The sequence below is a fragment of the Primulina huaijiensis genome, chromosome 15, assembly GCF_012295235.1.
Source record: "Primulina huaijiensis isolate GDHJ02 chromosome 15, ASM1229523v2, whole genome shotgun sequence".
NCBI lineage: Eukaryota > Viridiplantae > Streptophyta > Magnoliopsida > Lamiales > Gesneriaceae > Primulina > Primulina huaijiensis.
Window position 1 is genome coordinate 6,958,718 of NC_133320.1, and position 16,063 is coordinate 6,974,780.

A 16,063-nucleotide genomic window follows, 5' to 3' on the forward strand; every position below is an offset into this window, starting at 1 on the left:
TATAGTTATGATATGTGTTATATTTTTTAATAAATTAAATATGTAATTGTTAGAAATTTTTGTCATTGGATATTTTTTGTTTTTGAAGTTCAAATATGGAAAATACTATGAACAAAGCTAAACAAGGAACTAATCTCATGGAAGTTTGTATACCTGATAGTGGTACAATACACACTATTCTCCGAGATAAAAAAAATATTTCTTGGAACAAAAACAATGATGAATACAATATCAGGTCTTGTAGACTTGATTCATGGTTGTGATAAAAACACATTTTTTGTTATCTAATGGTACAAGATTTCTGATAAATGATGCTTGGTATTCACCACAATCGAAAAGAAATTTTTTGAGTTTTGATGACATATATTCTCATGGGTATGAGACTCAGACAATAAATGAAGGAAATGTGAAATATATATGTCTTACCAGATATAAATCGGGGAAAAAATATATAACTGAAAAACTACAAATGCTCTCTACTGGATTGCATTATACACATATAAGTCCAACTGAATCAAACATAGTAGTTAATAATTCTTCAATATTAATTAATTGGCATGATCGATTAGGACATCTCGGTTCAATAATGATGCAAAGAATTATAAAAAATACAAATGGTCATCCGCTGAAAGACAAGAAGGTCTTTCAAGATAATAAGTTTCAATGTAAAGCATGTTCTCTTTGAAAACTTATTATAAGATCATCACTAGCTAAAATCCAAACTGAATCACCCATGTTTCTTGAACGTATTCAGGGTGATAGTTTTGGGCCAATTCATCCACCATGTGGATCATTTGAATATTTTATGGTATTGATAGATGCTTCCAGCAGATGGTCACATGTATGTTTATTATCAACTCGGAATGTGGCATTTGCAAGATTACTTACTCAAATAATAAAATTGTGAAATCAATTTCTCGATTATACAATCAAGAAAATTAGACTTGATAATGCTGGTGAATTTACTTCCCAAACTTTCAATGATTATTGTATATCAATTGGAATCAGTGTTGAGCATCATGTTGCTCATGTACATACACAAAATAGATTATTTGAATCAATGATTAAATGTTCACAACTGATTGTTAGACCAATGATTATGAAAACAAAACTCCATATTTCTATATGGAGACATGCAATTTTACTTTATACTACATTAATTTGCATCAAACCAAGTGCATATCATAAATACTCCCACCGCAGCTTGCATTTGGTAAAGAACTAGACATTTTTCCTTTGAGAATTTTTGGATGTATGGTATATGTGCCTATTGCATCACCTCAACGAACAAAAATGGGACCTCGAAGAAAGATCGGAATTTATATCAGTTATGATAGCCCATCAATCATTCGATATCTTGAGCCTCAGACAGGCGATAAGTTTACATCACTTTTTGCTGATTGTCATTTTAATTAGGAAATCTTTTCAATGTTAGAAAGAGAAAAGAAATATATCGAAAAAGAAATTACATGGTATGCATTATCATTTTTACATCTGGATCCAAAAAGTAAACAATGTGAAAAAGATGTACAAAAATTGTGTACTTGCAAAAAATAGCAAATCAAATACCAGATGCATTTACAGACACAAAAATGATAACTAAATCATATATATATGTTGTAAATGCCCATGCTCGAATTGAAATTCCAAAGAAACAAATTGAAGACATGCATGATGTCATAAAATTATTAAAGCGTGGAAGGTCAATTGGTTCCAAAGATAAAAATCATCGGAAAAGAAAATGCATAGTGAAATAGATGATCACAAAATAGAGAATGATATTCTGATAGAAATACATGATGATGAAAATGTTATGTTAGAATCACAAACAAGCGAGAATCATGAAATTTCTATCGATTATATTAATACTGAAAAAATATGGAACCGAAAAGATATAAAAGAAATTGTGAGATATTTTCTTACAATGTGACATTTGATATTATAAATGACAATAAAAATTATGAACCAAAATATCTTTGTGAATGTAAAAATCGATATGACTGAAGAAAATGGAAAGACGCCATCAAGGTTGAATTGGATTTGTAGACCTTTAGTTTTTACACCTGAAGATGTAAAACCTATTGGGTACAAATGAGTTTTTATTCGAAATCAAAATGAGAAAAATGAAATAGTAAGATAAAAAGCTCGACTTGTTGTATAAAGTTTTTCTCAAAGATTTGGAATTGATTATGAAGAAACGTATTCTCCTGTTATGGATGCAATTATGTTTCAGTAACAATCTTTGGGGCAAGCTTTATTCAGGTTTTTGAATTCCACGCACATTCTCTATTTGCTAGTGGCTTTCCAGATCAGGACCACATTTGATAGCCAAGTAGAGAACTGGATTTCTCAGATGTTCCTCACTTTAACCAACTCTTGCACCTACTCAGCTATTACACTGTATTTTTCAGGTTCAAAATGCCTTCTTGTGTATTACATATCGTGAACCTGAAATAATGTTTAATTTTGCTCAGCAACATGGACTAGGATCCCGACCAGATTTGAGGAGGGCCACCCAAAAATGTACGTATTTCTCTGTAAACAAGCCATTAACGTGGTTTGAATAGAGGGTCCAAGATCCCAAACAATCTTGGTGGCTTTCCTAGGATGATCGCGAACTAGATCCACTTTTTCATGCTCTTCCTCCATCACGTCCTACACCTCCTTGATCTAATGCATTTCTCCTTGACCCACCTTTATGTCACACCTTTCTTATTATCTTCTCCTCTTCCTTGACTGTCTCAGCATAACATTTCCGAAAGGATGGTTGATCTCCTCGAACTTCTCCCACTCTATTTCCCACCCGGAATTTGAATTTTTGGTTGTAAGTTGAGGCGACGACCATGAGGGCATTCATGACCAGCCTTCCTAGAATGATATTATATGAAGAAGATGCAGTGACCACTGTGAAAGTTTTCATGATCGAATTTCTCAAGTCCTCAATTCAAACTGTTAAGGGAAGCACTATCTCTACTCTCGGGTATATAGTATGACCAGCAAAACCAAAAAGATCAGTCTCCATTGGCTCCAGCTTGTAACCTTTTAAATCCATTTGTTCAAAGGCTTCTTGAAATATGACATTGATCGAACTGACTAAATCCACGAACACTCTCCTTACATCATAGTTGGAAATCTTGGCCGGGATGACTAAGGTGTCATTGTGAGGTAAACTAGTGCCTTTGAAATCTTGGGGGGCCAAAATTGATTATTGGTTCATCTCCTCAGCTTGCATTGTCCACTTCCAAACTTTTTTGCTGACTCCAGACCTTCTGAGCCAGGTTAGAGTTACCATCTGTAGGTCATCCAGAAATAATTTTGATCACTCCAAAAGTAGGGGATTTTCCAAGGCTTGGGTCAACTCGGACCATGTCTCCCTGAGAGGGCTTATCATGATTTCCCGGACTGGATTGACAACCTTGGATGTTGGCACGGATGATGGCATTGGGGTTCTTCGGTACCATGGAAGTCCCTGTGTTTTCTTCATTGACGAACCAAGTCTGATAGGATATGGTCGAGAACGGACATTTTTTAATCGTTTGCACTCATTGACATCATGGTAATATTGCTATTGAAATGTGCAAAATTTCATTGCTGCCTGTGAGTCCTGAGATGACTGTGAGGTCGGGATTTGAGACAACTTTATCTTCGTCACAGAGATGTGTTGTCCGATCTTTTGAAATCTTCAAGATCGAATAATGTGAAAATAGCCTGAGAAGTTTTCCTCTTTGTATCCGGTCCTCAGTTTTTCTTACCCGATCCACTCTTTCTTTCTTCATGTTCGTCTCTGGGCCTCTTTCATATTGATATATTTTTCTGCCCGAGACAGCAGATCTTCAAAATCCTGAAGCGGCTTCTTTTCTAGGGACCAAAAAAAAATCTTGTTCCCGGAGTCCTTGTGTAAAACTATGATTTTGATTTTAGGAGCACGTGATGCTACTTCCAAGTCTTCTTTAATAAACTTGCGGATATACACCCGCAACGACTCGTCCCCATTTTGCTTTCCCTCAAACAAGCTAAAAGCAGTATTCTTATACCTCTTGCTACTGTTGAAGTGATACAAGAAAATGCTCTTGAAATCATCGAAAGAGTGGATACTTTATGGCTCAAGTTTATCAAACCACTGTTGAGCTGAGACCACCAACGTGGTCAAGAAAGCTTTATACTTGATTTTGTTCTCGTAGCTATGTAACTTGACTATGTTTTCGAACCGGGCATATTCTTTGATTTTGGCTGACTTGTAGTGGACAGACAAGGGTTCGTCAACTATTTGTATGGAGAATGTACAACCTTTTGACTAGATCTGGGAACTCGAGAAGACCCCGTTTGTCCTTCCAACTTCGTCAATTTGTTTCTTAAATCTTCCAATTCCTCGGCCGTGGTAAGGGCTTTGGAATTTTCATGAGGGCTTTCTCCCTTTTTGTCATGTACCGAGGATGAGATTCATCCTCAGATCCTTCATCTCGGTGCATATGGCTGCTGCTAGAAGGTAATTTCTCTGCTATAGTTTTTTGGCCAGCCGCTACTATCCACTGGGTCAGCTGCTCTGGATCGATAGCAAAAGTTTGCTAAGGGAGCTGGTTTTCTTGGGGAGCCTCTAAGTTTGTGATATCCCTTCTTGAAATCATCCTTCCGAACTGATTTTCGAGTGGAAACCATAAATATGTCTATAAATATGTCATCTCTCATGATCAAACAACTGCCCAGACCCTGCCCTTTGAAATTGTTATGACTAACAGCCCATATTGCTCCTAATCTTGTCACACCGTCCCTACGTGTGTTGATTGATATACTAGTGATATCTCGGTATGGTGATCCATAATTGTGGGCTCAGATTCGATGTATGTCCCGAGATTCTCTAGCAGTGGTCATGATGTGAGCGCACAGACAAGGTCCCTCATCTATTATCTTGGTCTTCTTACTTAGCCCGGGTTAGGCTGGGAGCCCAGAATTTTATGAGTATGTGTTGGTCTAATCCGCTTCCATAGTTGTTGCTTACCCATGGATGATTTATATAATAGTATTTTCTTTACCCGAGCTAGTTCACCCCTCGACAGCCCCAAACTCCCGATCTCTTGCTCTGCCCGAGTCCGAGGATGACCCGAGCTATTTTCGAGCATCAAATAACAAGACTGTATTTTTTTATATCAACTTTTTTGACCTATCAATTAATGGCACACATATAAATAGCGTCAAATTTTTGGTATACTGAAAACAATAAAAATATAATTAAATTTAATATAATATAATATAATTAAATAAATAAACGAGAATATTTTACATAGAAGATGAAACCCATTTATTAGGTATCTGTGATTAGATTATACTTGTATATTTTTTAAGGTAAAATGAAATATCAAAAGAGATAATAATCTATAAGAGCTTAAACTCCTGCGCTTTTTAAAAATATGATCACAGGCCCGTATAAAAATATTAATATATTTAATAATTTTTCATCATAACTTTTTGTATATAATTCAAAAGGTTGTGGTATTATAATTTTATTTCTTTAATTATTTTATAATGTTATGTTACAAAAAGTATTACATTTTAACTGTAAATTTTTTTTTATGATTTTAACAAAAAATTTCGTATTATCATAAACTCATAAACAATTTTCGTTTTAACAACAATTTTCGTATTTTAACAACAATTTTCGATTTAAACTCATAAATTGTGAATTACATATTATCAAAAGTATTAAAAATGTTTAGAAATAAAAAATAAAAGACAAAACGTTATAAACTATTTTGATATTTCAAAAGAAGTTGTATGCAATTTAGTCAATAAAATTATATATAAAGAAGTTCTTTGTTGTAGGTTGTAATTGTGAGACAGTGTCACAAATCTTTATCTGTAAGACGGGTCAATTCTACCGATATTCACAATAAAAAGTAATATTCTTAGCATAAAAAATAATATTTTTTTATGGATGACCCAAATAAGATACATGTATCACAAAATACAATCTATGAGATCGTCTCACATACGTTTTTGCCTTTTATCTTATTACCTTAACCTTATTAAAGAAGAGCAGCATCGTTTATATTATTACCAAAATCAATGATTTGAATTAACCAAAAGTTTTCANGTTGGGCACCTTATGAATGCCACAAAATGTTAGTGCAAACAACTTAAAAAAATTCAATTCAACACGTTTCTTGATATTAAAAAAAAAACGTATAAGAAAACAACTTATGTGACAGTCCCCAATATGTTCATCACATGACCAATAAGAGACACCCACAAAAGTTTGTCATAATTTATTGTCTCAGTTTTAAAACGTTAATCATTTTCTAGAGTAGCTCAAATTGAGACAACTATTTAATTTAATAATTAATCTTTTTTTTTTTTTAAAAAAAAAAACACTTTCAGATAACAACAAGGGGTTAGCAAATCTCTACCTATATATAAACATAAAAGAATATAATAGAAAAACCTCGAGAAAAGAGATTATGTCAAGACCTCCTCAAATGCTATACAAGGGTAATATGCTATTTAAAAAAAAAAAACCACTAATATTTCTATATAAATCTGTACTATATTATGATAAGTTTGAGACACATAGAATAATCAAGTCGTATGTTCAATTCCTGGGTCTTTTTTTCTATTTATTTTTTTAATTCATATATTAAAAATACAGTATAGTCCCTAATTATTTCTTATAATTATATTTTGATCCTCATTTAAATTTAAAACAAATGAATTATAAAAAATATTGTACAAACATGCAACGTGTATGTCGATACACTAGTTATTATAATAAGCAAGGGCATAATCAGGATTTTGAATCTAAGGAAACAGAATTTAATGTTAAACATTTAATTGATAAAAGTGATGAGTTAACAAATTAATAATATTTAAATTGTTAATTTAATTATTAATTTTATGTTTAGAAAAAAGAAACAAGTTGTATGTTTTCTTTGAATTTGAAAATATTTTCAATGTTTTAAAGGAATTTTTTCTAACGTATTTGTAAAACGTTTGGGCCTCAGAAAGGAAGCCCATTTGTCATGTGAAGCCCATTAGCTTGTAAAGCCCACGATGCTCAATAAATTTAAGCTTCCTTCTCCCAAAACATGAGCCGCAGATTTCCATTCTCAGTACCTTCTTCAGTTCATCTCAGGCTTTTTAGGGTTCTTAGGCTGCAGGTATTTTACCCCTTTCTGAAATAAATTTGTCTAGGGTCTTGTTTTATGTTCGTTTGTAGTTTACGTCTTGATTTCAAATTTGGATTTAAGATATGTTAAAATTGGAATTTTATTCTCACGTTATTTTACTTGTTTCGAAGTGTGGTGTTATCTTCTGATGAATTTTTGTTTTAGATCTAAAATTAATCATGGATGATGAAGAAAATCAGAACCAAATGAAAGACGAGATCAAGGATGATGTAAGTTTATGTAGAAGGCCTTATTAGTTTTAGTGAGAGTTGCTTAATTTTCATCCTGTTTTGTTTCTTTTATACTCTGTTAAAGAATCAGGAGCTGAGGTTTTTATGCGGTTATTTTTGGACCTAAGAATCATTCATTGGCAGTCATTAATTATAAGCATTTTGATGAAAGAGATATGGCCTTTTTTTCTTTTCTTTTACTGGTTTTATATAGATATGGCCTTTCATGTTTACTGATTGTGGAGAGTACCAAACCTTATAACTCTATTACACATTTGAGATCAATTTATGTTATTCGAAGTGAAATATGTTCTGATATTCATCTCATTATCGCTGCGTAGCCATGTGAAAAACTATATAATCTTGATTACAGGGAATTATTTGTTATTTTTTTCTTTAATAATTGCAGATTGCTCCTTTTGATCCCACGAAAAAGAAGAAAAAGAAGAAGACTGTAATTCAAGATCCAGTTGAAGAGGAGTCTGTTGATACACTAGCTGAGAAAACAGAGAGCTTGTCTGGTACATACCTTTTCCTGTTGCTGAAGTTTTTATAACTATTTTCTTTTTGGAACCCCCTTTCTTGGGATGGCAATACATGTGCTCATATTTGTACTACTTTGTAATGCAGTTTCTGATGGTCTTGAAACTTCATTTGCTGGTCTGAAAAAGAAGAAGAAAAAACCAGTTAGTCATTGTGTTATCTTCCCTTTCCCCCCTAAAATGATGACTTGTTTGTGACTTCCTTTTGAATTAACCTTATTTTTCACCTTTGTAGGTGCATACTGATCTGGATGATGAACCAGAGAATATTGGGGATGAATTGGATGGTTGGGTTTGTTTGGAATTCTTATGTGATGTTGCATTTGATTTTTGCATTTTCTTGTCTGGAAGAATAGTACCTCTTAATTTTTAAAATTTTAGATTTAGATACAATTGGAGAGGATGAGGAAGGGCAAGGAATTATTCTGCAAAATTACCCCTGGGAAGGAAGTGATCGTGATTATGAATATGAAGAGGTATTTCCTGTTCACTGCCTTGAGCTTAATAAAAAGATTTTCCAAACATTTAGGATCCCTTAAATCAATCGTGGAACAATTCCATGGTTGTGTGAGCGCCTTGCTCGCCTGAGGCTGAGTTTCTGAGAGGAGCCAGGTGTGGTCCGAGGTGCGGCCTTTTAGAAAGGCGTGCTGAAGTGCATGCCTCTCATGGGGCGCAAGTTGCGCGTGAAGCTCAGTGAGACGCACTTCAAACTTGCGCCTGAAGTGCAGTGAAGCGCGCTTCAAGAATCTCTAGTAAAAAAATTTAAAATCCAATGTTTTACGTTAAATAAATCCCAGATCTCCCAGCCCAATATTTGTTTGTTGTTAAAAATAGCTTTAAACCAGTACACATTCACCATAAACTGTGATTTACCAGCCTTTACTAAACCCTAAAACCTTGCGATTGACCCTCCCTTGCCTAAACCTACAGGCGGCAATTAATTTCCCAAGTCTGCATTTAGTTCCCTACACCCTACAATCGATTCTAATTTATATGTACCTCTGTTTTTGCACCGAAGACCTCCAAAAAATATAATTTTGGTGCCTCATCCTTTATCAACCGCAAATCAGTAATATTAGTAAACAAAGAGGGCTTTACTGATTTAGTTTAAATTATTTTATATTTATTTCAAAGCATTACTATTTAGCTTTTGATCTATATTATTATTCAATTGCACGTGAAGTATAATTTTTTATTGCTATTAATATTAACTAAGGTTTCATGACACCATTGCATCTTGCGCCCTAAATAATTATGAATTATTCAGTGTTTTACTATTATTGTTAATTTTGTGGTTGATAGAACTATTTCTTTTTATGGTAAATAGTGGGGCGAAGAGGTTGGTTTTTACATATTTAATTTTGCGGACCTTTATAAATTATGGGGTAGTTTTGCTGGCCAAGTTCATTTGATATATGCTAAGTTTTATAGCTTTTCAGTTTGCAGATTGCTGTGAATTGTATGAGTATGGAAAAGTAAGAACATGGAAACTAGTATCAAAGTACAGTGTGCAAAGTTTTGCATGTATGTACTATGTCCATCCCATAATCTTTTTCTGGGAAATGTCCCCTGACATTTAACAACCTGCAGAAAATGGTGTCTTATTTTTTGTTTAAAAAACATTATGATTTAAAGGGAGAGATGATGAGCTATGATAATTGTTTGGTAGGTGGCCTCGGAGCTTCGTGCTTCTTGATTAATTTAATTGTGGACAATAATGTCGTGTTGTGATCTGTTCTTCTTTTTGTCTAGCTTGTGTTAGTCTGAGATTTGATCGACTGTTTAGTCTGATGCTTTGTTTTTGAATTAAACTATGCATTCACAATTGTATCCAAATATGGAATAAAAAACTTTGGGACATAGTTTGGAATGATAATATACGCCTATTAATTTCTCGACGATCTCATTTTAGTTCCAGCATTAAGCTGTGTTATAACAAGTTATACAATCACAGTTTCAAGTACCGGGGGAAGATTCTTGTGATGCTAGAGTCTTATTGCTTAGGGCATATTCTACCTGGTTTTGTTCACCTAGAACTCTCTTCTCTGGGAATGCAGATGGGCCTTTTAATGTTAGTTGCACGCTTATGTATGACCCATTGGCGTTATATTCTTGTTATGTAATCAGTGATTTCACATGATGTTTTATATTATAAAAATTATGATCTTGTATGATGTCCTTATTATATTATTTAAATTTATTTTGTTAATGTCTGATCATCCTATAGTATGCATTTTACTGCATCATTCAGTATTTCTCTTTAGGTAGTTTCTGGAGATGCTTATTTTTATATTACCTTGTGTAGCTTCTTGGGCGAGTTTTTAACATCCTCCGAGAAAATAATCCTGAACTTGCTGGTGATAGGCGAAGGACTGTAATGAGGCCTCCTCAAGTTCTCCGCGAAGGAACAAAGAAAACCGTTTTTGTCAATTTCATGGATCTCTGCAAAACGTATGTTATTTGTGATCTTGTGGTAAAAACCATTGAATTTCTGACTGGATTATTTGTGGATTTCTGTTTTTGTCTTTTGCTGGTTTTCTTTTGCTGCAAAAGACTGCTTGAATCTTTGAAAGAATAAATAGTTGCATTTTATTGTTTCATTTTTTCTATCTGCTTTGTTATTTGTGTAGTAATTTAACACGATATTTTTATTGACCAGGTAGTGCCTTGGGATGTTCAAAATTTTCCTTCCCCTCGTGACATTATTATATGTTAATTGATCATCCCATTTCTCTCTCTTTTATAGGATGCATAGACAGCCGGAGCATGTGATGACTTTCTTGCTGGCTGAAATGGGAACAAGTGGGTCACTGGATGGGCAACAAAGATTGGTGGTCAAGGGGAGGTTTGCACCTAAGAATTTTGAGGGAATCCTCAGGCGTTATATCAGTAAGTTATTGCCTTGCTTTCAAATTCAATAGTAGAATATGCCTAAAGTGGATTCAACTATTTGGTGCTTATTTGTTATTGCCTAATTCTGAAATTTGATCAGGAAGTTTTAGATTCTAAATTTTTGCTTCCTTTTGCATTAGTTCCGGTTAAAAACCATATTATTAGTAGTGCACATGTCATAACTTTCATTATTGGGTGCTTTATTTTCTTGTCTTGTTATTTATTGACAAAATACTTGAAAAACCACCTAATTTACTCGTCTTGGAACTCTTTTGTTTCTGAATCTTGTGTCCAGATGAATATGTCATATGCAATGGCTGCAAGAGTCCAGATACCATCCTTTCAAAGGAGAACCGTCTCTTCTTTCTCAGATGTGAAAAGGTAGCTGTCAGCTCTCATTTTCCCCTTCTATGATTTATGATATGATGAAAAACTTGTGGCAAATTCAACAATCTAAAACCGTTGATTTGGTGAAATGTTGCAACTTTGGGAATTACATCAGCTATAATTTCATGAAGCAATTATTAGTTGACTGCATCACCTGAAGTATTCTGAAGCGTTTGGTGGTCCCGTGCAAAATTTAAACTCTTTCTCGCTTACCCCTTCTACACCCTCTTTCTCCCTTGTCTCTTGGGGAAATTGTACTCCTTGATTGTTTAGCTGGTGTCTTTTTTGGTCTTATAATTTTATGCAATTCCCTCCCCGAGGGTGTTGCAAGGCAATCCAATTTTTTTATGAAGACCATGTTATTAAAATAGGTTCCAGCATTGCCCTTCTTTTGAACTATGTATGAGGCCTTTATGGAGAGTTCCTGTCTTGGAAAGAAGGCCCTTGAATTCCATAGGAATTTTTCATTTCTAACTGAATGCACAAATAATGTCGCCAATTCTACGGAGTGCTGTCGTTATGTGGGGTGAATATATATATAACTAAGAAATTGGTGTACGACCTCATCTTTGGTTCATTTTCTTGCTTTACAAAATTTGGGCTCAGTTTTCCCTTTTTTACAATATAGATAGTTTTATACCCCTCTGAATGTAGATAGGCTATTTGCTTTCTAGACATTAAGTAGCAATGTCGAATGTTAATGGATGATATACACATCTTTGATCTGCATCTTCGAAGAGACTTGTGATTTGCATGTTAGAGGAGAAAACCGGGGATGGGAAGTAGCTTGCTTTCTATGTAGTTTTCACGCATGATTTGTGCGCATGTGATGTATATATATCCAACTAATAAAATCTTTGTGCTATTGTTCAGTGTGGTTCGGGGAGGTCAGTTGCCCCAATCAAAGCTGGTTTTGTTGCTCGTGTTGGTCGTCGGAAAGCTGGAACATGATGAAACTTGCTAGTCATCTGTACCTCAATGTTTGTATGCGGGAAGCCACGGATTCATAACTGTGTTGCAGCATGTTAAGTACCGTTCCTTGAGTTTTGCTTCGCAAGACATGTATTTGCTCTTTTACCTTGAAGAGTTTGTGTTTCTGTCCAATGTTCAACAGTTTTGGAGTCAACATTTGAACTAGTCTAGCTTTTTCGAAATCCATTCTAAATTTTAATAAATTCAGAACAATCTAGTTGAATCTATGTATAAAGATAACGTAGCTAGTGGATTGAAATTTTCCTAAAATTCGAACTGATTAAATTTTATTTTAAAACAAATTCTAATCGAAATTTAACCTTTTTTACATTGGGTTTGACTTGTCTTTGGGAAAGTAATTGAAGCAGCGCTGCATGAATTGATGTTTTGAAAAATATTGAAGCAGCTTTGAATGAATATATGTTTTGAAATTTTCCAAATTAATGAATTTCGAGTGTCGTAATATTAGTACGTGGGATAATTAATTATTTTGCGTGTATTGTTTTCATTAATTCTCGTTTGCGTTTTTCTAAGTTTTTAGTGTACTAGTTATATCATGCCGTAATTCTCATTTTACCTCTATTTTCTACTTTTATTTACTTTTAATTTTAAAACTTTTTGTAAAAACTTTTTTAATCCAAGTATGTGGCAATGTTATATTTATCGATTCTGTCTAGAGGACATTGTCTAAATACACAAGGCTATGCAAAGTTTTTAACCAATATACTATAGATTTGTTTTAACTATCATGACCGTAAAATAAAATAAATCTTATTTTTTTTTACAGAAATGCAATTGTATCATGTCTACCGAGTTTTACATACTGTTCCTCAAAGTTCAATCGGACAGTTGCAACTTGATGGTTCCCGACGTCGATTTTTTCAACAACACCTAGCACAACCTTATTTAGATTCCTACCTCAATGTGTATTAATGAATTTATTTTAAAAATAATACACGAAAGAGACAAAAGTTTATAAATTTTTATTCGAACATACTAAATATTATTACATTAGTAACATGATGTAGAAGAGGAGATAACTGGTTTAATTACTTATGGTAGCTGAAATATAATACACAAAAAATATGAAAATATTACAATGATTTTTTTTGAAAGAAAATTGGAGAGGATGGTCGATGCCCACAACTTCCTTATGTCTTCTTATTTATAGAAGTTCTATTTCGATTTCGAATTCGGACTTTAGACTTGTAGATTACTTTTTGAATTACTGTTTGTGAGTTGGTGTTGAAAGCGTTTTGTAGTGGTTGGGTAGTCCAATCTTCTACCAGCTAATGGTCCAACATGTTTTGNTTTTTTTTTTTTTTTTTTTTTTTTTTTTTTTTTTTTTTGTGTGTGGTGGTGAGTCACATATCACCTGCCTCCTTCCTTTAATTATGTTGAGCAATATTTTGCTTTTGAGGTCTCTGAAAAAAATGTTTTTTCTGCGGTCCTCACCATTTGGTTCTGTTTTTGCAAGATGCTTTCAATAATTTATTTGCTGAAATTAATTCTCAAATTTTGGTTCTTTCCGATTTAGGCACTCCGGGCATATCTCTTTTGACCATCTTCTAACGTGAGCCATGTTACATTATTTCCGGCGAATCATGTATTTTTTCTGTCATTGTATTTAACATGAAAGATCTGTTAACTGAATTCTGATAGAATTTAAAAAGAAAATTGAACATGTCCATCACTATGAGACAAATCCATAACCATCATGTTCTTCTGGCGGATATGTCATCTTCAGTAGATGAAACAACAATAAGTGTTTCATTTGGTGGAAAGATCCTTGATGAATTTATGGGCATTCATGTATGGCCTCCTAAGTTTGATGAAATGAAAAGCATCTTGTGAGCCGTTTACAGCAGGTTCTGGTGCTACACTAAAAAAGTATAGTTCTAAAATGTTTCATCTGGACAAATAATCATTATTCGCCCATGTCTCACGAACAACTTCCTGGATCAATGTAAAGACCCGTGCTAATTATATCTTATTTGAAAATAATTTATATTAATTATTTTATGTTGGAATTTATGAGTTTCAGAGTTTGACAAACAAATTCGTAAAAGAATTGAAGAATCAAATTGAACTGACGCAACTGAGAGGTCGCAACTGAAATAAGACTTACCAGACTTAAATGGATTAATAACTGAAGCAAATAGACTAAAGTTCTTATAAGAATAAATAAATCTTAAAACTGGTGATTTGAAACTCATTAAAAAGATTGAAGATCAGAACTGAAGACTTCGCAAAACTGAACTGAAATGACCTAACTCAACTTAAGTATTCAAATTGAAAAGACATCAGTCAGAATTGATGTAATCCAGATGAACTGATCAGTCGATCAGTTTGACTTCTGATCAGTTAGTCACGTCATCAGCTACATTTGAAATACTTAACAAACAAACTGACAGTCCGTACCAAAGCAGAACAGATTAAACAAAACATTCTGATGCATTGTACCTCTGTCAGAATAAAGTCATCTACGTGTACTAGAAGATGATTAAATGGATATTAACCATTAAATGCTTTCAATGTGACCGTTGGAATCAAAGACTATTTATAACTGATGAGTTCAGTTGAAGAAAGGTTACGAAACAAAAAACAAAATACCAACAGAACAACTATCATTTATCTGCGATTTATTTTCAAGTTTATTCAGTTTACAGATCGCACAATTTAGCTCTTACTTCATTGTTGTAATCGTAGCATTCAGGCTCCTTATCAGAGCTATTAAGTTATCAAACTATTGAGTAAGAAGACAAGCTAAGAGTTTCAGTTTGACATTGTATAAGTCCAACTGAAGTGAGTTATTACAAATATTTGTAATCAATCAAAGTTTTTTAGTGAAATCATATCCTTGAGATAGAAGGGGTGACGTAGGAGCAGTTGAAGACCCCGAACATTCATAAAATTCTTTGTGTTCATCATTCTATTCATTATGTATACAATACCTTATCCAAAGATATTCAATCTATCTTTTAATTTATTTTCGTACTACAATCATTAGTTAATTGATTGATATCTGCACACAAGATTTCTGAATCAGTTCCTTACATAACTGATTTATATTCGAAAAAGATTACATAAATTGAAGTATTTATTCAACCCTCTTTTACACATCATTAGCCTTAATCGATCATAACAAATCGTATCAAAGAGGTCAAAATATTGTCTTGACTATTCCATACGCTCAAACCGATAACTGTTGAAATAAAGAGTTGAAATTATTGAATGTTGAAAATAAGAATTGTAACTATTGAAAATTAGTGTGATGATGTATGTAATGATGTATTTATTTTTGGATTATTTCCAAAAAAAATTCTATAAATATGTCTCTCAATTTGTGAAGATTAACACAATTGAGTAGATAAAATTTTATAAAAGTGTGTAGTTTAATATATTTTGTGAGTTTGAGATTTTTAATTTTTACCATAAATTTTTACTTTTAACAATAACCATGTTTTCATTCAACAAAATCCCTATATTTTCCAAAGAAAAGTTTGATGATTGAAAAATCAAAATGCACACTCATTTACCTGCACAGGGCGATGACATGTGATACGTCATAACTGACGGACCCATGAAAATTGTGAAAGCAAATACAACTGTTGCTATAACTGACGGAGCACCTCATCGTATCGAAAAACCACGCGATGAGTAAACCACATAAGATAAAAGAAAGGCAAACTTGGACAATGTTACCAAGAACATCCTTTATAAGACGCTGGATAAAAACACTTTCAGCAAGATCAATATGTGTAAATCATCTCAAGAAATTTGGGAGAAGTTGATTCAGTTGTGTGAAGACAACGAGCAGACTAAGGAAAACAAACTTTCAGTTGCAGTTCAGAAGTTCGATAACATCAAGATGAAAGCTGGA

General features: G+C 33.4%; 1 protein-coding gene across 2 annotated transcripts; it reads left to right on the plus strand.

Annotated features, from left to right (window-relative positions):
* Nucleotides 1-7,058: 7,058 nt before the first annotated feature.
* Nucleotides 7,059-12,403, plus strand: LOC140960120 (eukaryotic translation initiation factor 2 subunit beta-like). 2 transcript variants are annotated; one of them, XM_073418268.1, is made up of 10 exons: nucleotides 7,059-7,148; nucleotides 7,323-7,387; nucleotides 7,791-7,908; nucleotides 8,018-8,073; nucleotides 8,165-8,216; nucleotides 8,311-8,405; nucleotides 10,235-10,380; nucleotides 10,676-10,818; nucleotides 11,117-11,202; nucleotides 12,082-12,403. In XM_073418268.1, the coding sequence occupies exons 2-10, from the start codon at nucleotides 7,337-7,339 to the stop codon at nucleotides 12,157-12,159; spliced, it is 825 nt and encodes a 274-aa protein (XP_073274369.1). In that variant the 5' UTR covers nucleotides 7,059-7,148; nucleotides 7,323-7,336; the 3' UTR covers nucleotides 12,160-12,403. The 2 variants fall into 2 exon arrangements, with proteins under 2 accessions (XP_073274369.1, XP_073274370.1); XM_073418269.1 differs by having other exon boundaries at nucleotides 7,797-7,908.
* Nucleotides 12,404-16,063: the final 3,660 nt, after the last annotated feature.

Excerpts from the sequence above, each read along its gene's own strand:
- LOC140960120 (XM_073418268.1), top strand. The coding sequence starts at position 7,337 with ATGGATGATGAAGAAAATCAGAACCAAATGAAAGACGAGATCAAGGAT. Across the intron at positions 8,074-8,164 it reads AAAAGAAGAAGAAAAAACCA|GTGCATACTGATCTGGATGA; the intron begins GTTAGTCATTGT and ends TCACCTTTGTAG. Across the intron at positions 10,381-10,675 it reads TTCATGGATCTCTGCAAAAC|GATGCATAGACAGCCGGAGC; the intron begins GTATGTTATTTG and ends TCTCTTTTATAG.